Raw genomic sequence first — 24,805 nt, 5'->3', positions numbered from 1 at the left:
AGTGACTTACTTGCAATGGAATATAAATGTTAAGGTTGGTAAGGAAAACATAGGTAGTCGAAGACTTTTGTCACATCACAAAACTTACTTGGTCCGAATTACATAAAATCCTTACAAGTCGGCTGCTTCAACTGCTCACAATAAAAAATAAATTAATAATAAATTCAACAATAAATTAAATTTAATTTAATATAAAAGGTTCCGATATAGGTTAAATACGATATAATCTAATGATAATGAAAATAAACTATGAGTTTAAATCAAATTTTGTTTAAATTTTTTATTCATATTTAATTATAATTTAATTTTTAATATTACATTTTCAACATTTTTATGGAAGACAATTAAGTGACTTAAATTAAAGCTTTATGCGTTTTTATATAGTATTATATATTATAATCGATCCATTAACCATAAAACAATATCAACAATCAAATTTTGTTTTAAGGTTATTATTACATAGAAGATATACATATATAATTACATTTTAACAGTATTTTTATATAGGTATGTAATTATTTATGATCTAGAATTTATTTAAATGCATATTCTGATAAATTTATGTACTGAAAACATACACATCAATAGTACAGATATAATCCATGTGTTCTAGAAGTGGTTATAATTATTCCTGAGCTATTCGTTAATGTTGACCAAGTGCTTGAATAGTTGACTTGATTGAAGTGTATAGATAGTTAGAACTGTAGTTCGATATTTGAAAATTTTAGTTCTGTAAGAATATTTTAGGGTCATTTGTAGGTAATAACCTAAAATAAAAATTTTTTGAAAATGTTTATCCCAAATTATTTGTTTTAAGAAGTATATTCCTTCACATATGCTCTTCGTAGATTCAGCCTTGTTGATATATAGCTTCTACGGGCAACAGTAACTGATTTTAAGAATTACTTATGGTTCTTGGAAACTCAGGGTTGTTTATTTTCCCAAAGATTTAGGAATTATAAATATAACATCAGATCTGAGTATATAATCAGATTTTTCTAATTAGTTGTAATATTAACCTCAAAACCTCTACGCAAAATATAAATTACAAATAAATGTGTGCTTAGATATGCAATATTTAAACGCAAATAAATAACACAATATATGTATGTATATTTCATTCAAAAATAAATGGCTAATTCTAAAATATTATTTCCTTTTTATTCACTGAGGAGTTGTGAAACGTTGCTTAATAAATTTAAATATCTTTTTTTTAAAAACAAAAATCATAAATTGCATAAATACTTAATCCACAGCGTCTAATGTTCAGGTTCAAATAGTTTAATATTTCAAGTTGCCCATGCAAATGTATTTTATTTCCACATATTCATCAATACCATGATGACTGCCCTCACGACCAATACCGGACTCTTTAACACCACCGAACGGTGCTTCAGCTGCAGAAATTAAACCTTCATTCACACCGACCATACCTACTTCAAGTCGTTTGGCTACTCGGAATACTTGTTGTAAGTTCTCACTATAGAAGTAACCAGCTAAACCACGCCGAGAACTATTGGCTTTCTGTATTGCTTCTTGCTCATCTTTGAATTTTATAATCGAAACAACTGGACCAAACACTTCTTCAGTGTAAATTTTTGCAGCTGGACTTAGATCTGTGACAATTGTTGGTGCATAGAAGAGTTCACCGTGTTCTGGTAGCGCTTTACCTCCAGTTATAATTTTGGAATTATGTTTACGTGCATCGTCCACAAATCCACTTACCTTATTAAATTGCATTTTATTAACTAGTGGACCAATTTGCACACCATCACCGTCACCAGCGCCAATTTTCAAATCTTCAACACGTTGTTTTATTAACTCAACAAAGCGATCGTAAACACCTTCTTGTACAAAGAAACGATTGGATGACACACAAGTTTGTCCACAATTACGAAATTTAGATATCATTGCGCCATCTACTGCCTTTTCCACATCAGCCGAATTAAACACAATAAATGGTGCATTACCACCCAATTCTAGTGATATGCGTTTAATGCCATCAGCACAGTTTCGGAAAAGCATTTTACCGACTTCAGTTGAGCCTGTAAAAGAGATGCCTTGTACATCGGGACTCTTACAGAAGAGATCACCAACAGGTGCCGCCTTATTTGTTGTAACAACATTTATGACGCCTAGAAGAGATTGGAAAATTATTTTAATTTTTAATTATTTTAAAATATTGAAATAAAATTAAAAATATTGTCTAATGATGATAATATAAATAATATATAAAATTAAAGGTAAAGATGAAGGCTATAGAAATGTGACATCAATCTCAAACAATGTTTTAGGTATAATACTTTTTTTGGGAGAAGCCTATTTAATGCTCTTATATGAAGAAGACACATAGGTATCAATTTATGCTTCGGCACTTTTCCGAATTGAGAGACGTATTGCTTGTGCAGCAGGAACTTTACTCAATTGAGGTTATTCTACTGAAAAGTTACTTGTCTCTTATAAATACGTCCGCAGTCAATGTTTCCATACATCCACGTTTCATTAATTGTAGCGATATGATGAAGGAAGGAAATCAGCGACATTTTTAAATTCGTAAATTTACCTTTCACTTGAATTTACCACCAAACGGCGTTTGTCTGGAGATAAAAGACTTCTTACCCTTGATCAATTGAGGTCAGGATATAGCTTAACAATAATAACTGTTGGGACGTATATATAGTCACGTATATATACGTCCCAACAGTAGCTTTACTCTACATAACATGCCCTGTTTTCATGCCCCAATGCTCACATACATTTGAGCTCTAACTTGTGGTTTCTTTCTATTGAAATGGATTCTTTCACTTGGATCTATGCTGAATTTAACATCCTTAACTATTTTCTTATTCTTCTTATTTTCTCTTAATTTTCTTATTTATTTTTAAGAATTTTTTTGGAATATTTCAAGTGTGCATTTTGAGATTTATAAATTCTGGGTATTTTGGAGACAGAAAGTATTATTGACAATCTATTTGATTTTCTCTCTTTGTACAACTGATATTTACTAGATATAGGTCTTACACTTTCTAATATAAGTTTAATTAAAAATTACTTCTAAGTTAGAAATTACCTTTTGGTATGCCAGCTTTCTCTGCGAGCTCTATGATCGCAAGAGCGGTTAATGGTGTATCTTCTGCTGGTTTTATCACAACAGTGCAACCTTTTAAGATTAATAGGGAAATAAAAAAATAAATATTATACAATATATAAAAACAAGTCAATCTTATAAGTTTACCTGCTGCAATGGCGGCGCCAGCTTTACGTGTTATCATTGCAAGTGGAAAATTCCAGGGTGTGATAAGTGCCGCAACGCCCAAAGGTTGCTTCATAATAATAGTCTCGCGATTTGGTAATGAACTAGGAACTATTTCACCATATATACGTCGTGCCTCTTCAGCGAACCACTCAACAAAAGAATTTCCATAAGCAACTTCACCTTTTGATTCAGTAATCGGTTTGCCAGATTCTGCCGTCATGATATCAGCAATCTCCTGACAATGCTCGTTAATCAAATTATACCAATTCTGTAAATAAATATTAATGGATTTTATTAAATTTAATAACTTGACTTGTCTGGGAATAGAAGGATTGTCATACTTTAAGCATGCTTGAACGCTGTTTGGCTGTCAGGTTACGCCATTCATCGGATTCATATGTTCGTTTAGCGGCATCAATAGCAAGTTGAGCATCCTTTGCATTCATGTTCGGCACATGTCCGATGACATTACCTGTAGCTGGATTTTTAACTTCAAACGTATCGCCGCTAATGGCGTCAACCCAGCAGCCATTTATGTAAGCCTGCGATTTTAGCAGATTATTCATCATGGGTACGGGCTTGGCGACCGTCGCGAATAGTTTGTGTGGAATTGTAATTGCTTTACGTATCATAATTGGTTTTTAATTCGTTTATTTTTGTTTTTTGGAAAAAATATAAACACTATTTAAGTGTCGTTGTATAATTTTGATTTATCGATTTTTTGCGAATCTGCTGAACTTTGCTGAGAACAATATTCACTTATCGCGCTTATCAAAAAATTTAAATTTTTGCTTTTTTATCGCTTTATAGACTTGTGTTTTGATTAAAATAAATTGATTTAAATTAATTTTCCTTGTGCTCTCACTAATTTAAATAATTGGCGACCCAAAGCAAATGCACCGGCCGCACACAAATTTCTGATACCAGAATATCAGCTGATTTTGTTTTGTTTCTGCCTTTTTCGCTTTATGCCTTGCTTTCTTTTGCTTATCAATAAATATTTTTTGTTTTGCAAATGCTTTGTGCTGATTAAGATAAATGTATGTAGTTTTTTTATAAACAGAAAAAAATTTATATAGATTATAGAAATTGTTTATAAGGGGTTTTTACCAATATTTTTTTTATTTTTTCTATTGCTTTTGGTGAAGTTTATCAGTAATTTTTATTTTTACCAATATTTTTTTTTTATTTTTTCTGCTGCTTTTGGTGAAGTTTATCAGTAATTTTTATAGTGCCAGCTTTTGGTGATGTTGGCTGGCGCTTTGACCTTTGTTACTTCAATTATTTATATTAATAATTATAATAATAAACATTATTCATTCAATATACACATATATATATATTTACATACATTCTCAATAATTGAAGTGACAAAAGTCAAAGCGCCAGCCAACATCACCAAAAGCCAACACTATAAAAATTACTGATAAACTTTACCAAATATATACATATATATATACACTGAATGTTTGAATATATATATTTAAGCAAAGTTGGCCAATGATTGCAGACGTGAGTGAAGTGAAAAGGGTTTATATCATAATTAATGCAGTCAATGTAAAAAAAGCAGGTTTCCATTTTCGAAAAAAAGAGTGTCAAATAAAAATTGATACTGGTTAACATTATATTCTGAAAATAGTCAAAAAAACTTATTTAAAATAATATGTCTGTTCCACGAGCTACTCGTAGTAACTATGAGTAACAGTATGTATACCCAAGTGCGTTCCAATAGTAAATTTTCGAGTAAATGAGAGCATCTGAGAGCGCGTAACATCTCTGTCGAAATTTGAAAATGTTACACATACTTCACTCGTACATTTTATTTCAAGTAAAATTTGTGTGATGTGTAAATCAGCTGTTTTAGTTTGAATTTAAATTTTTGAATTATTTATTTGCGCTGCACTTGTGTTCTCACCAAGATTTTCTACAAAGCTGTTCCATGAAAATCTGCTACTAAAAAAAAAGTTACAATGTTACAATAATCAATAAATATATGTTTACAAATAGAAGTGTTGCTATATGTCCCTTTTTTCATTGATCTCTTTAATATATATATATTAAGTCAGATCAACATATCAATAAAAGCTTGAATCACAATGGAAATAAATAAATGGCTCCGTGTAGAAGTGTTGATGCATGTCTCTTTTTTGCGTTGATCTATTCAATAAATATAAATTGAATGGTCAATAAATGGTCTCCGAGTAGAAGTGTTGATACATGCCTCTTTTAGCATTATTCTCTTCAATAAATAAAAATTGAAGTTACCAAATGATTAAAGATCTCAATTACAATGGGCAATAAATAGATGCCTTCATGTGGAAGTGTTAATAGTTCTACATAACATAAACATAAAGGTCTAAATAATGAGCTTATTTATATAAAAGATCTTTGTGTGGTCAATCATCTTATTAGTGGTTAGAATGAGCAAAACCGCATAAATGAGACAGTGTGAATATGCTATTATCTATTACCTTGGTGTTTTTATTTTTACGTCTCTACTAGTTAAACAAGTACCAGTTTACTAAGGAATTTCAATGGAATAAAATAATAAAAATTAAAAATATGAAAGCATTACTTAAGGATATAACTCTAAAATACAAGACATATTATTGTTTCTCAAATTTGAGATAATAATTTATTTAATAAAATTTTATTAAAATTTGTTTACACAATATTTAAAAGTACAAATATTTCTAAGTTTACATAATTTATTTTAATTATAATTTTAAAAAAATATATAATCTCTTTTAGCACAAATTGGCACATAATTTTAATTTATCAAAATAAAATATATTTTTAATTTTTAAAAATTATAATAATTTTTACAGTTATACATTTTAATAATATCTATAGATTAGAATTCTTTAATTTAATACCTATACATATGTGGCTTTTTGTTCTTAAATGCATTTGTTATTTAAAATACTTTTTAATAAAGATATTAATAATATTAAATAAATGTTGTAATTATATGTATTGATAACAGATAAGAAAAAAAAATTAATTTAAACACAATTCTTCTAATGCTCACACTTACAATTATCGAACACTATTAGCACATTTTTGCATGGATTTCATATGAAAAATTATACTGATTGTTGCATTTATTGTTGAGTTACTTATGACAGTGTAAACGTATTGTTGAGTTAATAATGTTAATAATCTATTAAGTTATTTTTAATTTTTTTCTAATAGAAGCTTGTAGATGTTTCTGATTCTGTTACTAAAACTCACATAGAAAAAACTTTAACAAAAGTAAAATGGTCTCAACTTTTCTAATTTTACTTTTAATGGTCTCTTCACTTGAGAATTTTAAATGATTCATATAAGTTTTGAATTTATTTTAAAAGTCCAGGCAACATGTGCTTTACACCACAAACTTAACGACTCTCACAGAAAAGGTTTGCATTCACATATTTGCTCTCAGAGCAAGTGCACTTAAAAATATAAGTGAACATTATTCGCATTATTCGCAGAGACAATTGAATAAATTTTGAGTAAAATGTGAGACGCATTTTCTTTCCTTTTTACACTAGAAGGTTGCAAGAGAGTTTAAAAACAACAAACAAATATACAACAGCAATAACTTTATGTTGATAAGTTAATGAACATTAACTCGCATAGTGTGAAGTGCATATTAGAACAACAAATAACGCCGATCTTAAGGATTCACTTAGGTCTATTGAGGCAAAAGGTTTAATCTGGATTATACGAGTCCAATATAAGAAATAAATTTAAGCCATTGAGTGTTTGTATAAATATAAAAGTAATTATTTTGTGAAATATATGGATTTGTTTTAAAATGTTTATTATTTTTGGAAAACTATAAAATGGAACAGATTATGCATCTACAAAAATTATTCTATCGGTGGGGTTACTATTTGTATATATTGTTTTGAAATGAAATTAATAATACTTTGAATTATTATTTTTTATAACATTCAAGATAATTATATGAATTAATCACGAACGAATTTTTAAAAAATGTTTGTTTTTTAATATTATTAGTGTTTCAATGAATCTGAAAAGAATTGTTTACTTTTAGGGAATGACATTTATGTTTAGTTATAATATAAGGTTGAGTCACAAAACAAAAAAAAAACTTACGAAATAAAAAATATAACAAATGTAAATTTCTAGATTTATATATATATGCATATATATTTAAAAAAAAATGCTTTTTTAGATATTGTGAGTGTTTCAATGAATCTATCAATGAATATATATATATATATATATATAAAAGATCGTTATAAATATTGCGAAATAGAAAATATATTAAAGGTTTTATCATATTTAATAATATAATACAATGTTCAGACAGCCAAATTTTCTTAATTTCGTAAATTTTAAGTTTCCTTAATTTCGTTAAGTTAATTTCGAAAGTGTTCACACTGCCCCAAATAAAGGAAATCATATGTTTTTCGTTTACAAATCGAATGTTGAAAATTACATGCTCCAAACACCATTTGTATCTAGGTAAATTTATAATGCCCCTTAATTTCAGTCTTCGTTTCAACGAAATTAATGCCATTTTTCTTAATTTTGTTCTAACCTTAAAACTGAAACTTCATTTTGCTGAAACGAAGTTGAAATTAAGATTTTTATGAAATTAAGATTGTGTCTAAACATAGTATAACATTTACCTATTAATGAATTATACCTTAATAAGAATTATTTAAAATTATTATAAAAATATTTTACACACATACAAATTGATATACTTAAGCAAATAATAAACTTATTAAATTATGGAAGTCTTATTTTTATTTAATTTAACTTAATTTAATTAATTAATCAATAGTTATTTTTTAGAATTTCAAATTTACGTATTAGAATTACAATACAATATTACGATATCACCTTATATATTTTACTAACATATTAATTGATCAATTTTATGAGTTAATTACCTATTAAGTAAATAAAATTAATTTTTGAAAGATATGGTCTTGATTTTATTACAAAAAATTAAATATTGCCTGATATCAATGGATTGTCTTTTACGATTAAGCATGCTTAAGTTCACACCAAATAAATTTAGGATGTCGAAAATTTATGTACATGAATTGTGCATGTTTATGTGTGTATAAACAAATATGCGATTAGGTATATAATTCAAAGTTACTTCCAAAAACGCAAAGTTACTTTCAATAACGCAAAGTTACTTTATGTTACTCGTTGGTTTAGGGCTATTGGGTCATTGTTTTGCACATTAAAAAACAAAAAAATTTAGAACCTCTGGGCCTTTAATTAAAGCAAGGTGATCTTCAACGAGAAGTCTCACTACTGACTAAGATTATCTAGAAAATGAGTTCCTAGTGAGTAAGTACTTTTTTCTTTTTCTTTACAGCTGAGACCAAATTCACTAAAAGGTGGTTTTAATCTTCCAACATGATTATCTTGTAAATTGTTAGTATATTTACTATAAGATTTAAATCTTTACGGTATATCTATATAATGAGATTTTTTTTTATTTAAGAGAGGCGGAAATTGTTCTAAAAATTAGTTTTGATTTGTGGTACTGATCCAATGTATTTGGGTTCAATAGTCCTAAATACGCTAATAAGCATGCTTAAGATCACACCAAATAAATTTTGGATGTTGAAAATTTATGTACATGAACTGTGCATGTGTATATGTGCGTAGACAAGTCTGTGGTTAGGCATATTAATTGCAGAAAGACCGCTGCAATATCATCCCAGAATTTAAATTTAGAACTATACTAAGCTGTATAAAAAATGTTATAAAAAACAGTTTTAATCTGAGGAATCAATCCAGTGTGTTTATGTTTAATGGCATGAGATTTTAATCATCCTGTATATGTTTTACTTAAAGTTAAATACTAAATTTTATTACGTCTTCTTTTGAAGTATTATTCAGTATATTTTAAACTGCCAAACTGAGCACAATTCTTGAAGGGTTTTCAGTGAAGAATCTGACAAGATATTTCTTAATGGATAATTTTGTAATATATGGTATATTATATACAATTCATAATTTTATATTATATATATTTTATGATTGTGATTGATTGAATAACTTTTAATATATATGTATAATTTACATATATATTTATATATATATACAATAATTAGTAAATAATTTTGATTGTTTTTTGATATTAAGAACTTTTTTGAAAAAGCCCTTAATAGTAAATATAAAAAAAAAGAATAAATTTGGACAAAAGAGGCAGTTTTTAAATATATAAGAAGACAAAAATATATTATTAAAATAGAACATACTTTTAAGGTATTCAACAAACCAAAATCAGGAAAAAATACTTGCATATACATCTACTTTTATGATAATTTTTCTGCATTCTGAGTCAATTATACATTTTTCTCGTAGGTGTAATTGTTATTGGTGAATATTTCGGTTATCTCTAAAAAAACACTATTTATCTATAATATGAATACCTAAGGGTAATGGTTAAATGTAAGCACAATGGAACAAACAAATATAGAACAGAAAATAGTAGATCATAAAAAATATATATGAAAAAAATTGTAAATTGTTGGAGTTATTTTTACGACTTATATGTCACGAAAAAACACCAGAGTTTAACCTTTCAAAATTGTAATTATAATCATTTCTAATCGATGTTTGAACAGTTTCACAAATGTCTGATAACTTCAAATGATAATAAACACCTTCATCGTCGATAGTTTGAAATTCTGTAAAATCTGCATTTGTAAATAATTTATTAGCCTTTTTACCACTAAATCTGATGCAAGCCAATAATTCTGGTTTATCCGAGCTACCTTGTTTATTTGCCCAAGGGCTTGCTGTTAATTCGCGTTTGAAAAGATCCAGTCTCATGGCATCAACTTCCTCAACATCGGAACTGCGTTGGGATGTGAAACGAGAGCTACGCCTTTTTTGCGTTTTCATTAACGGATTGTTAATAATATGTTTAATGCTCCAAAAGCAGAGTTGTTCGGAGCAACTGACGAGCATATCTCCATACGGCGAGAACTTCATATCATAAATACAATTTTTATGCGTTTCAAGTTTAGAAAGAAGTTCATATGTTTTGTTATTGGTTACTTTATATACCTGTGGATATATGAAATCCATTTGTTATCCATAAATTATTCGAAATATTTAAAATATATTAATATTACCTCAATGTCACCAGTGTTCAGACCAAGAGCTATGAAGTTAGTATCTTTTGAAGTAACCAGACAATTTACTTTACCATCAAAACTTGAATCTCTTCTTAGTATCTGATGAAAATTATATTCCAAATTACCATTCATAATGTGAAAATTATAGAGCTGCAAAGATATATTTCATATAATATTTCAAAAATTTATTAAATTTCTATTCATTTTATTCTTAATCACACAATTAAAATAAGCTAATGTATATTAATATTTGGAAAGTTATTGCTAATATACATATATACTTTTTAATATATTGTAAAATTAATATCATAACATAGTTTTACTACAATTTTTAAACCTCTATTTGATTCGCACCGAAACATCTTTACCTTTAAAGAACAAGACAGACCTATTAAACAAATCGATGGAGTCTATAGAAACACACATTATATGAAACAAATGAAGGCATATTGAATATGTACATTCCTCGGTATTCTACAGAAGTTTTGAAAAAATTCTAACTTAATGGGCTACTATGTAAATCCAAAATGTATTGCTCTATGGACTTACAATATAAGTCCAAAATGTATTGCTTCATTTAAGAGATAATGTCAAAATATCTAACATGATGGGCTACTATAGAAATACAAAATGTATTGCTCTAATGGAAGTGATAATGAATAAAAGTCATATATAATTAAGCGACTATCTCTTTGCAATTTAAGGTAATTAGGGAAATATCAAGATTGTAAAAAATTTACTCTAGCGTTCCACAAGGTAGTGTTTTTGAACTAATTTTTTTTAGATTTTTCTATAGCTGATCTGTTCACCTTCGAGGAAACATCAATTGCAATATTCAATGTTAATACGCTAAACATGTCTAAAGACTTGAGTTCAAGCTACTGAACTGAATGGCTAAATATGTTAAGATCCAAAAGCAAATCCAATTCAGTCAACGTAGGTCACATACACTCCTGATAGCTGAGATTAAAAGAAAATAAATAGAAAGCAGAAAGGACGAGTGTAAAGAAATTGAGAATAAGTCAACTATTTGCAATAATCCATTGCAGGAAATATTAACAGTCCTTTTTCTCTACAATTATTACAAATGGTTTTTTGTTTAACGCCATTTATTTGAGTATCTCTCTTTAAGGAATATTTAGAAGTACATTGTCACAACATTGATAGAATAATACTAAAATTTATTGATTAGAGAGTAATATCAAGTTCTGCTGAATGTTAAAGCAAGGTATATCTGTCCTAAGCTGATTAATCATTAAAGTTCTTAAGACAGTTCTTGAAATAATTGGGGTAGGATAGTCGAGTGACTACCAACAGTTTACATTAATATCTATATATTTCTGGTTTTATATTGATAGTCTTTAAACACTGGTGTAGTCTGACGTTTGATACATAGCATGGTGCGTTTGATATTATATACAGCAATTGGAACCGTTGAAGGATTTTCATACGAAATAACTTTCCAAATTTCACAAAACACGTAATAAAATTATATACAAAAACTAAAGATATATTAAAATAACATATATTAGATACGGTGAATTACTACTATACAGATATACCAAGATCAAAAATTTACATATTTACGCATGAACAAAATTACCGATACCTATGAGGTGCGAAAAATTGGTTTGATTATCGGCATTTGATAGATACTGAAGATAAGTATTTCTGGACCGATGGAGTAAAGATAAATTAATTTAATAAGTACTGCAAACGGATACTACAATGTATCAACATAGATCATTTTATATCGGCTTTACAAAGATATTCTTTACACACATCTTTGAGAACATAATGGATAGGAAATGCGTTTCTTAACACCTGCTGGGTTCAACTAAATTTTAGTGAAAGTAAAGTAGCTACAAGTTAATATTTCTTTGCATTAAATCCATTATTAAATTGATTTTTTTTTGCATTAATAATAGTAATTGCTTCTTTAATATTAATTGGTGGCATTGAAATTCCTTAATGTTTCTTTATAAGTTCTTTATAATGGCTCTTCGATTGGTAAATCTAGAGTAACTTTTTCAATCGAAATGCTCTTTTAATGCACTTTTAGTGCAATTTTCATTTTCTATTGGTAAAAAGGGCAATATGTATAACACTCAAGATTGATTTCTAATACACTAGATATTTTAACAGAGTAGCAAGATTACACTGAAATTAACAGGGTATCCTAAAATATCCTAAAAATGTTCGATTGGAGAACACAGTTTGACAGATCTAGAGTAAATCTGTTTTGAAACCAGATTTACCAATCGAAAACGTCATAAGTATGGGTATTAAGATATATTACAGTTTTTATAAAGCTTTTATCTAGAAAGAGTTTATCTCGTTCTACCCGTCAAGCTGTAGTTCATATGTGTATCTGTTATTTTGTTCATGCCCAGATATAATCGCAGTTCTTATATGAGACACCCTAATTAATAATAAATAAAGAAAACTAATTAAAGTGCGTTAAGTTTAAATAACATTGAATACAGAAAGTTAGATTAAGTACATTTACTATATATTATTGAAATGGGCCAATTTGAAAATCAATTATTTCTAATATATAACATATATAAGCCGTTGTTAATTTTTTTGCTAATTACTTCAATGTGAAGTTGTAGTATTGCTGATTTGTTAATATTTTTAGTAAAATTACATAAAATTTGCAATTTTAGAATTTATAATTTCGTGCTTCTATATAAAAACATTTAAAAGGCAATTTGTGAAGAAGTTCCAGGTGAAACTATTTTTATGGAGTGAGTGTAAGTTGGGATATGTAAAAACTTTGCAATTACTGCAACTGAAGGTAAATGTTACACAATATACATTTAAATGAACACAATGGTTTTGGCTTTTTTACCTTTTCAACCTTTATCTAAAATCTGCGCACAATTGTGCTGAATATGATCGCACATGGATCTATATTTGGTTTTTAATAAAACTTTAATTGCGGCTAAAAAAGCTAAAAATATGAAATATAAATATAAAATAAAATATTTGTATATATTGTTTCTTTATTTCTTATTTAAATTATTTATTTAACCTTTATGTCAACGCATAAACACTTAGAATATAACGTACACCCAACAGACGACCCCCAGTGTGCTCTTATAAGACCCCTAACAACATGAAAGAGTTAAAAAAAGTTGTTGTATGTTACACACCTTCAGCTGTGTTTGGGTGTTACTGAGAGAAGTAAGTCTAATATATATCCAACTGTAGAGGTGCTGGTCGAAGTGGTAATTTCAACAATTACTTGTGGCTTTGTACCCAAAACTTTATTTTGACTAGTTTTTGGAATATGATATTAGACCTTTCGAAAAGTAATTTTGTTTTTTCTCAACAGACAGCTTCACACTTAAGCCCCAATATTATTTTATATCCTCAATAGATAGATAGCAAAGCTTGTTTATGAAAAATATCAATTGATTTCACACAGTAGTTGTTAATTGGTGGGCTATGGAAAGTAAGATGGAAAGTAAGAAGCAAGATTTTTGTCAAATTTTTCTTGTGTACTATTGAAAAGTTAATAATGCAGTTGAAAAAACAACAAAATTTTCCTATGGGTATGTAAAAGATGTTTTGATAGAACGAAACTGGTTTGCAAAATTTCAATCCCGCAATTTTAATGTTGAAGATGCACCAGGTTTTGAAAGATCACTTGGAGTTAACATTAGAGACATTAGATCGTTGAGAGATTAAATTGTTTGTATATAATTCCTCATGATAATTTAAAATGACTTGGTTTAATCTTAAAATTCAAGATAAAGGTTTCACATATTTTTAAATAAATTTGTAATTTTTTGTAAATTTGCTTTTAAAATTTCAAAAAAAAAACTATTTTTCCATTTTTGATAATTTTTAAAATGAGATTATCATTACTAGAAATGAAAAACATTAAGAAAATGATCCATACTTGAAACGCTTCTTCACTTGAGTCATGAAATGGGTCATCTGTAGTAATGTTAGGCATAAGAGACTATAAAACAATAAAGTTAAACTGGTGAAGTATACTTGAGAAGACTATATACATTAAAAAAGCTAATGCCATCCGTTTTGAAATTTCAATTCTTATACAGTTATCAGCTGAACAAACTGAATGATTCACATAAATAGAATTGATCAATATTAAACAATAAAAAAAATGTAGTGTTCTACCAATATAATTTGAGGCGCCATACATGTTTGGTAACTCACTAAACGCTTTTAAATAGTAGATGACATATACTGCCACACCCAATATATTTTAGTGATCTGGAACGTTCTAATTATAATTTAATTAGATCTGTACAAAATGTGTCAGACGGTAAAAGTTTTGCTTCAAATTAATGGGATCAGTTTTTGGCTAAGAAAGAACAAACATTTTAGGAGAGTGAAATCATGCTACTACCAGAAATATGACAAAAGGCTTTGTTCAGTATAGACAATATATATAATTTCATAATACATGAAGTATATTTACTACTATACTATAATACACTATAAGAAAATCGTAGAAAACGTATACAAAACTATATTTAAGTAAGCTATTGAATATTTGAAGGTAGTCAAGATATCACCTAAAACTTAAGATACATTAGGCTCGAATCAGTACCTTATTCTCAAGTATTCTGTGCGCGTGTTGACATAAAGATTAAAGTTATAGAAAATTATTGTTTATTTCATACTTACATAAATATTATTAGTTATTGCCAAAAACAAAAAATTATTTATGCAATCATAACCATTTAAATATATAGGACCCGATTCGAATGTATATACATCGTCTAAATAGCAAATGCCCTGGAATGAAATAGGAATAAAATCATTGGCAGCGTCCAATATCTAATAAATATAAAAAATGTTAATTAATTAGAATAAATATTGAACAAATAAAAAACCTACCGTTATAACACCGTTTTTATGTACAAGCAGTAAAAATCGTTCTAATATCATAAAACTGATTTTCGTATCACTGTCGAGATACTTTACAATTTCCGAAAGTAAACATTTGACGTAAGTTTTGTCTTCCTTTACTGACGATGCAACGAGTATATTTTCAGTCACTAATTGTAAATACGATACCGCTTGATTGAAGATAGTTTCATACGTTTCGCTGGATAAATCTTGTATAGCACCATTTTCATGACCAATGAAAATCTTTTGCTTTACAGCAGTTATAGCTGTGATCGAATACGATGATATAGAAGGTAATATAACCGACCAATTTTTTGTGGAACTTGTTGGTATTTGATGTACCTATTAATATTTTTAAATTAATATAAATCGTATTTTTATATATAATATATCTATTATATTTTAAAAAAAAAATTGTCAAAAATTGTCACTTTGACGAAAATTCATGTTATGCAGAGTGTCACAGAAATTGTAATAATTTGCTTCTATAACACACAAATGTTGAGATTTATTACTGATAGATAGCTTTGGCTGTCATGACATATTGTTTTTTCTCTCATTCTCAATTTTATAATTTGCATTGAAAACAATAACAATTTTGCTCATAACGAGCCTATATACTCTACATAATATAACCCTAAGAGAGATTTTTTAAAATAAAATAAAAATGCAGGGCTATACTAGATGTCCCTGTGCACAGGAATCTAACTGAGTTGGACATTAATACGCCTAGCTAGCAATCTAGCGTGATCAAGACCAATTGCCACATTTAATGCTCTCTTAAATTGTATGCTCAAAAAGGGCTCCATAACACTTTACAAGAAAAAACAAAACCATCGCAGATCTTATAAAAAGTAAATAGCAGAAATTTTATTTATTTTATGGTTTATGAGCTTGTATATACATAATGTTATATATATAAATAATATATATATTTATAGTATTGTAGCTTAGACAAAGAAAGTTATATTGCACAAAATGTTTAGTTTGTAAGCTTCTGTTAGCTTATAATAAATTTAGTCTACATCTAGATCTATATGTTATTTAACATAAGGTTCTATGCTATGGAGGCTTAACATTACGATGTTCATTACGGTTTGATGCGAGGCCCATTTAAAGCTCTGCTGATCTTTGAGTCACAGCAACTGGTGATGAATACGCACTCCACGCCGAATGAATGATAAACTAATACTTGAATTATTCTACCAGCGTGACTTTGGGTTTTAACAACAATCCTCTCGAGTGCAACCACAAGTGGTCAGCACAGCCGAAGCTGCGGGCCGCTGACCCCAGAGTTACCAGATATATCCATCTCTGGTCAAATGTCGCAAGCGGATCACTTACTACCATGTACACTTCTTATACAAGTGTCGGCGTGGCACCGGGATTTTAGTCGTCTCTTACGACAGGCATGCCTAACGCGAGAATATTCTAACCTCTTCAAATAAATTTAGTCTGTAATACAATCCAAATCCGTATGTTTCATTTTGGTAAACACAGTACACAGTTGCTTCTTTCAACTCCTGAATTGAGATATTAAGATTGCTTATTAGTAAGTTTTTCGTATATATAATACGTTGCAATAATAAAATGACTCTGCATAACATACTGTTTAATAGTGCTTTAGAAGAAAAGGAAAACAAAAATAGAATAAGTGGCATTCACAATCTGAAGTAATGAACTCGGTAAACAAGTACCAAGTATCTTTGCACTGTTGCTGTGACACTGTTACCGAGGTAATCAAATTTCAAATTAGTGTTAGTATTAATTCACAAATAAATAAATAAAAAAATTATACCTTAAATCATACACTTAAATAACTTACTCTGTTCTTTGAATCAACAGCCAAAAGAACTGTGCCATCCTCGTTGGTAATATCAAATAATCTGCGGCCTCTTAAATATACATCTGCTTCCAACTGTAGTGTATTATATTGATCGCTATTATCATGTGTATCTACGTGATCCCATTCAAGTGAACCTTTTAAATTTTGACGTAAGGCGAAAAGATTTAAAGCATTCTTATTCTTTGAGCCACAAATAATGACGTATTTATATATACGATCATTTGACGCGTAGATATCAACACATGAGATAGTTTCGCTAACATTTCTTCGAAACATTTCACATGGAATAATTTCGCTTATATTGCTTTCAAACCTTTCTAATTGGAAAGTTATATTTAAGACAATAAGGCCACGTTTTGTACCCAAAACTAAATATTTATTATCGGGTGAAATTTTGGCACAGGTAATATAGCTGTTGTATTCGTTGTACGTATAAATTTCATTAAGCATCGCATTCTTAAGTAAGAAATTGTGTTCATTCTTAAAGCTCAATAATAGAATCTTGTTCTCAAATACAAAAATTATGTTGCTATAACCATCGTCTTGATAAATTTGGTAGCATACAAGTTTCGTGTCTTGTACCGGCCAATAAAATGGTTCATCTTCATTTGAACTATCTTTAAGATTCCAGAAACTAATTTTATTTGAAGCATTAAGCAGCATATAGTATTTTTTTAATATACAAAACGAACGAATATCTCGAATATTGGTTCGCAGTATGGGACGTTTACCATATTCAAATTCTTTGTCATAAGCATTCCATTTAAAAAAATATATATCACCACTATCACAAGCGACATGCAAATTGATATTATCGGTACTTGCACCAACTTCAACGTCAAATGCAACAATCTTGCCATTTATATAAATTGGTATATCACGTATGTTTTGTTTGCACAAATTCCTCTGCCTAGTGATTTGCTTACATTTTATTGGATTAATCTAAAATATAAGTGGTTATAAAATGATATTCCTATTAGTTTAAATTTATAATATATGTGTTAACTATAAACCTTTTGCTTGGTGCTAGGCCTACGAAAAGCCCGGCGACGGTCGTCTGCAATGGACCACAATAACAATTCACCATTTCTATTGAGTGTAAGCAGAAATTCATCTTTACGAAATAAGCGCGCTTCAATTATTGGCGAATGGTTGTTGTCATCATTAGTCAAAGATATAGGACCAGTTAAACATTCCAGAGAAACATCTAATAGCAGGATATTGTTCTCGCAAACGACAATACATATATCTGGCTCATAATGCTTTAGTATATGCACCATTTTTGCCTCATTTGGCAAATTGACAATCTGTCGTTGTTGATGGAAAAAGCCGCTGAAATATTATTTATTCAAATAAAAATTTAAGTTCATTTCTATTTTCATTATAAATACATACTTTTCTGTGAACCAAGTACGATTTGGATATAACTCCACTTGCCTCAACGCACTTTCACGTATTGCACCGTTTGCCATTAATGCATATTGAAGAAGGCAAGTATAAGCTGAAGCAGTTAATCTCTCTTCAATTTTTGGCAAAAAAGCATATAATTCGTGTAGAAGTTGTTCTTTACGATTATCTAAATCTAAAATTTTGGAATAAAACAATTGTTTCAATAAAAATGGATGTAAGGACATATAACAAATTATTACTATAAAATTTAACTTTCTATAAGTATTTTATAATTATAAGCGTTTTCAATAACTAAATCTATGGTAAGGTTTCACTCGAGATTCTTTTTTAGTACAATTTAAGTTTTCGATTATTAAAACTCGTATAGATATAGAGTTTATATAGATATATTAGATATTTTGTCAGAGTAACAAAATTACTCTTAAATGCAGAGTTCATAGTTTTCTAACATGATTACTTGCCGTTAAGGGTTAACACCATGGTACTCTTAAGACATATAACAGATTAATACACCGATAAACATTCCTATTGAAATTCCAAGGTATTTTGCCGGTACGAATTGTAGCTATACGTTTAGATATAATTTAGATCTACTGTTTTTTGGGTCAGAGTACCCGGTTGGAAAATGCTACTCCACATTGAATAAAAGTAAATGAATACAGTCATTCTACCTGCGTAACTTTGAGTTTTAACCACAGCCACCAATATACCGCCGTTGAAGGGGCTAATCTCAATTGGTGAGGGCAGCTGAATCTATACGTACTAACTTCATTGGTAATAGATTTACTCTTTCGGTTAAATGTCGCAAGCAAAACTTAGTAGCAAGTGTTGTAGTATTAGGTGGGGCTTACTGGATTTTAGACGCTTATTAAGACAGGCATATCTCGAAAATATTCTGACTCTTTTCTCGTGTTGTTTATGTTATATGACAGTTGAAACACATTTCACGCTTTAAATATTTCAGGTACTGCGTTTATGTCATAAAAAAAAAAGTTGACATATACCCAAAATTGTTAAAACCATGTTCGGAATGAATACCTGAGGCTCTTCGTCTAGCCAGCTCTTCTGTCTTGCTATTGTCACCTATATCTCTGCAATCGAGAATACGAAGAAAAAAATATATATATTATAATATATAACATATTGAATTGTGTTAACGTCTCGTTGGTAGAAGAAAATAAATGTAGACGTTAATTGAACTGAACTCAAGTACTTAAAAATAGCTTGATTGTCTACCATAATGCTATCAAAATAGCAGTAACAGTATTGAGAATTGTAATTTGACTGTCTGCATAACACACTTTTTATATAACTGCCTAGTTTTTTATATTATAAACGTTTTATTTTGTATTTAACCCATTAAGTACCAGGTAAGTTCTAACTTCAAATTTTATGATGAAATATCTGTAATAAATAGTAGAATAACACAAGTTTAAGTAAATGAGAATAGTTTGATATTTATTTGAAAGACTGCTCTCCTTTTCTCGTCACCATTATTTCGTCTTTTCATCATTATATTACTATGGGATCCAAACGAGTGGTTAACCACACGCCTCTTTTCGCCGGCGTCTGGGAGCAAGTAACAGTTACTATGGCGCTAGCAAAAATTACGAAAATTATATTTGGGGTTTTGTGAACACATGTTTTAACAAATATTCTTTATTATATTTTTTTTATTCTTTTTATTCTAATTTTTATTTGATTAAAAAGCCTTTTTTTTTGAAGTTTTTTAAATCTGACAAGGTAAACTTATGGACAGATGAAAACTGCTGGAAATACGTATTTTTTTGTATTGATAAGATATCAAATTTAATAATAAATATAAAAAAAACATTGAATGAATTAATTTTATATGGTTTAAATTACTTTTTTAATTTGAGTAATACTGACTACCCAATGTAGTTGTCAAATAATGACAGTACCCTAAATATGTTACAGAATAGGGTACAAAATTAAAACAAAAAGTGTCTGATTGAGAGTAAATCTAGATTTGGCAATTGAAAACGTTATAACTATAATTAGTGTGAACTTTATAAATACATATTTTGCTAATAAAAAAAAAAAAAATAATATTAGATATAAATATTAAAAAATCTTACTTATGATTTCATTTTCGTAACATTTCAAAAGTGCGATAGTATATGCTAAGTCAACGGTTCTTATAATTTGTTCCAAAAATTTAAAATCAAAATATATTTGAAATAAATCATGTCGTTTTGCTTCATGTATATGATAACCAATATTCTCGAAAAAATATTTGTCATGTTTTATATCACAGAAGTCGATATCATTGCGATTCAAAATTTTATCAACCCTAAAAAAAAAGAAAGCTATACTAATAATTTAGTAGTGATTTTGTTTTAAATAATTACTCATAATAATCGATGATTTTTCTATGTAAGTCCAATTCATTTAAGTCTTTTACATTTTGCTTTAAATATAAATTGTAAATATATGGTATAGTGATTTCTTTTCCTTCCTTATGGACAAGAGAGAACTTATGGAATGTTTGGATTATGTCTTCGGACTCAGTTTCAGTTTTATCCCAAAGAGCGGCTAGTAACTAAAATTGATTATATATAGAATATATAATGTAATTATTTATGTAAAAAAATAAAATAAAATTGGAATACCTTAATTGGAATAGATGTTTTTTGCTGAAAGATTAAAAACGTTTCATATAAATTCAAATTTTGTTCAGACAATACATCGAAAGACCATTTTACTGCTGTAAGTTCAGAAGAAAATCTATAAAGAAAATATAAATAAAATCATTTATAAAATAATTTACTTAATCCAATTCCATACTACTTACCCATTGCATTTTAACTTACGTATCCAGTACGCCCAATCAAAATATTTTTGTCGCATATTTTTTGCAACTATGCTCAGTAAGTACGGATGACATTTACAGTGTTCATATATATCTGTTGCATTTGATGGAAACTCTCGACGATTGCGATTAAGATATTTCTCAAACAAGCAAAAGAACTCATTCTGTGTTAATCTTCTTTCCATATCAATTATTCTATTCATTTTAGATGAAAGTGAATCACTCACTGCATTATAACGTGTTATTATCAACATTTTACAGCCTAAATTGAATGCTTGATATGATTTAGCGTTTTGCACATTTTCCAGAATGATTAAACAGTTTTTATACTCATTTCTTGTTAATTTTTGTCTAATTCGTTGTTGCAGATCCAATATATGATTAGAGATGCTATCGTAACTTTTTACATAATTGGTATTTTCTAGAACTATATAAAACTCCTGTAAGACTCTTAGATCTTCCTCAGGACTATTGCACTTGCTAACATCAAATCTAAAGATTTTGAAATTCATTGATTGAAGCACGGTATATTCGTAACAAACATCAAGGGCCAGCCACTTTTTACCCAAACCATACTCTCCAACCAATACAACTTTATGGTGTGGTTGCAGTTGTCTTAACGCATTTCGTAATTTTGTATACTAGAAAGTCAATATAAAATTTATTAAAAATTTGTTTAATTAAATATAATATTTGCTGATTAATATACTTACTGGTTCTATGCGAAGTACATTAAACTCAGTGTGATTTTGGTATCTGCTGCGCAGTGATTTGCTAACGTCAATATAATGAGAGGTCTCTTTACTTGGTGTGTTACGTTCATATTTAATCTTGTCAACAAGCCATTTGTATTCGTATTCGATCAAATCCAAAAAATCTGGTATAAGATTTTCATTTGAACATAATATGTGAAAAAGCTGTAGAATTTGTTGTTTGGGTGATTTCTATATAAATGACAGGAAAATTATCAATTAAAACTTAACAAAATATAGTTTTATTATATTTATAGTACCCGTAAGTCTTCAGTTAGTGATATAAAGTCACTTTCTGTAAATAAATTCTTTATCTTAAATTTGTGTTTGACATCCGCAAAATTAAAGTCCATAAAAAAGTCTTTGATGAATACTGGCAGTACATCGCGATATTGAATTACTTCTATTTCGCTTGAACTTCGGCTATGGAAACTCATTTTAAATCTTTAACTAAAAATAAAAAAGAATATTAATATCAATAATAATTTTAAAACAATTTTAATTAAATTGATTGTAACTCTATTTTGAATGTAACAAATAATATAACAAATAATATATAAGATAAGATAAGATAAGATAAGATAAGATAAGATAAGATAAGATAAGATAAGATAAGATAAGATAAGATAAGATAAGATAAGATAAGATAAGATAAGATTAGATAAGATAAGATAAGATAAGATAAGATAAGATAAGATAAGATAAGATAAGATAAGATAAGATAAGATAAGATAAGATAAGATAAGATAAGATAAGATAGATAAGATAAGATAAGATAAGATAAGATAAGATAAGATAAGATAAGATAAGATAAGATAAGATAAGATAAGATAAGATAAGATAAGATAAGATAAGATAAGATTAGATAGATAAGATAAGTAGATAAGATAAATAGATAGATAAGATAGATAGATAAGATAAGATAAGATAAGATAAGATAAGATAAGATAAGATAAGATAAGATAAGATAAGATAAGATAAGATAAGGTAAGGTAAGGTAAGGTAAGGTAAGACAGGTAAGACAGGCAACTTTATAGTTATTGTCTTAAATAATCTAATTAATCTATCTATCTATTTTATGTACTCTTTGTTAGGATCATTGTATTATAAAAGCATATCTGTAATAGCGATAAATTAATAAACTCTTACTTACTTACTTACTTACTATAGGATAAGATGACAAAATTCTTCAAATGTTATAAGTATTAAGTTCGCACTACTCTACCCTTACTGTTAAACAATAATCTCCTCTCGCTTCATCTAACACATAGTACCGTCATCTAACATCATACTAACCCATGTATACGTATTTGTAATTCCTAGTATGTAATCTGATCGATAGATCTTTACGAATTTACAACAACAACAGAGACGGTACTATAAGCAATAAATACAGTCTTATTAGTTATAATACCGTCAATGTTGTTGTTCTAAATCCATGGAGATATAACATATTTAGTAGATTACATGAAAGGAATTACAAATACGTGTACGGTTAGGATGAGACTAGATGATGGTAGCGAGAGAATAGGATTGTTTAACAGTGAGAATGAAGTGAGGACTTCAATTGAAGTCAACTTTAGTAAAGGTGAAGAAACCCAGCTACTTCAATGGAGCAGGTTCAAAGTTCGATTGGACTCAATTTAGTGTTTGCATTTGAATCTGAAAACAGGTAGGCGTCATCAAAACTATAAAGTTGCAGTTAGGGCACACATTGAGATTTAGTATATTTATGAGTGGCAAGTAATTGTTAGACACATTGCTATATCCTAATCTCAATTAAGATAGGACAATTTTTGCTGCACATGGAAGGCGTTTTTTTTCCCAGGAGATATTAGGTGTCGATATATTCATAATACGAAGAAAGGGATCGACCAATGTTTTTTAGAGGGACAGCTCTACTGAACATGATCCCATTTGGGTGTGATCGACAAATTTTGCTGCACGTGGAAGGCGTTGTTTTTTTTTAGGAGATATTAGGTGTCGATATATACATATTATAAGGAGAGGGATCGATTTTAAAGGAACGTCTCTACTGACTATGATGCCATTGGGATGATGATTTATGTGGCACATAAGAAAGTATTGCTTGAACAGCATTTGGTTATGCTCTTTTATCTTTTATCTCAAACGCTTACATTTGCTCATGTAGAGCACAAGTAAGCGTTTGGAAAGATAATCACATCAGTCAAATATGTATTTTATTTCAAACAAAAACGGTAAGACATTATTTCACGTGTAATATTTCCGTCATATAAATCAATTAACAGCAAATACCATCAAAATTTTAAGCTATAACAAGATTTTACATTCAAATTGATAGTTATTTATTTATTTATTTGGTTGGTAAAGCGAGGGTTAAGTATGCTTAAGAATGTACAGCAAGAACCGTTGGTTTTAACTAGATTTTCACCAAAAATTCATTGAATTCTTACAGCATCGGTTTCCCCAATAAAGATGGTTATTAAATAATAAGTACTATATTTTCTTTACTGTACTGTACTGTCTAAACTTAAGTTTCAATAATGTACTAACTTTTAAAATAATAACAAAAGAAAATTTAATTATATACAAAAATTTTGGAGCATACTTCTAGGCTAAATCACAAATTGATAAATCAATTTTGTATAGAGCAGTGGTTCTTAATTTCTAATCGACGAAATGGGAAGTGTTGCACTTTCTTTAGGG

At 28.6% G+C, this 24,805-nt stretch overlaps 2 protein-coding genes across 2 annotated transcripts; both read right to left on the bottom strand.

The window, feature by feature from the left end:
* Nucleotides 1-502: 502 nt before the first annotated feature.
* On the bottom strand, nucleotides 503-4,269 carry LOC119681198 (succinate-semialdehyde dehydrogenase [NADP(+)] GabD-like). Its single transcript, XM_038094312.1, has 4 exons — nucleotides 3,598-4,269; nucleotides 3,236-3,524; nucleotides 3,071-3,160; nucleotides 503-2,135 (listed from the first exon to the last, which is right to left on the bottom strand). Exons 1-4 carry the CDS (start codon nucleotides 3,886-3,888, stop codon nucleotides 1,282-1,284), a joined length of 1,524 nt encoding a protein of 507 aa, XP_037950240.1. The 5' UTR covers nucleotides 3,889-4,269; the 3' UTR covers nucleotides 503-1,281.
* Nucleotides 4,270-9,516: 5,247 nt separating this feature from the next.
* On the bottom strand, nucleotides 9,517-22,555 carry LOC119681192. Its single transcript, XM_038094304.1, has 13 exons — nucleotides 22,378-22,555; nucleotides 22,079-22,309; nucleotides 21,348-22,006; nucleotides 21,166-21,280; nucleotides 20,905-21,095; nucleotides 20,632-20,846; nucleotides 18,518-18,704; nucleotides 18,136-18,454; nucleotides 17,102-18,064; nucleotides 15,265-15,618; nucleotides 15,052-15,204; nucleotides 10,384-10,536; nucleotides 9,517-10,315 (listed from the first exon to the last, which is right to left on the bottom strand). Exons 1-13 carry the CDS (start codon nucleotides 22,552-22,554, stop codon nucleotides 9,800-9,802), a joined length of 4,233 nt encoding a protein of 1,410 aa, XP_037950232.1. The 5' UTR covers nucleotide 22,555; the 3' UTR covers nucleotides 9,517-9,799.
* Nucleotides 22,556-24,805: the final 2,250 nt, after the last annotated feature.

The sequence above is a fragment of the Teleopsis dalmanni genome, chromosome 2 (assembly GCF_002237135.1).
Source record: "Teleopsis dalmanni isolate 2A chromosome 2, ASM223713v2, whole genome shotgun sequence".
In the NCBI taxonomy this organism is placed as follows: domain Eukaryota; kingdom Metazoa; phylum Arthropoda; class Insecta; order Diptera; family Diopsidae; genus Teleopsis; species Teleopsis dalmanni.
Note: the sequence above shows the minus strand (reverse complement) of the source record. Positions and strands in the feature narration are given on the sequence as shown.

Coding starts and splice junctions, on each gene's coding strand:
- LOC119681198 (XM_038094312.1), bottom strand. CDS start 3,888: ATGATACGTAAAGCAATTACAATTCCACACAAACTATTCGCGACGGTC. Junction 3,161..3,235: donor TGGCGCCGCCATTGCAGCAG/GTAAACTTATAA, acceptor TAATCTTAAAAG/GTTGCACTGTTGTGATAAAA. Junction 2,136..3,070: donor GAAAGCTGGCATACCAAAAG/GTAATTTCTAAC, acceptor AATCTCTTCTAG/GCGTCATAAATGTTGTTACA.
- LOC119681192 (XM_038094304.1), bottom strand. CDS start 22,554: ATGAGTTTCCATAGCCGAAGTTCAAGCGAAATAGAAGTAATTCAATAT. Junction 21,096..21,165: donor AAACATCTATTCCAATTAAG/GTATTCCAATTT, acceptor AATCAATTTTAG/TTACTAGCCGCTCTTTGGGA. Junction 20,847..20,904: donor AAAATCATCGATTATTATGA/GTAATTATTTAA, acceptor CTTTTTTTTTAG/GGTTGATAAAATTTTGAATC.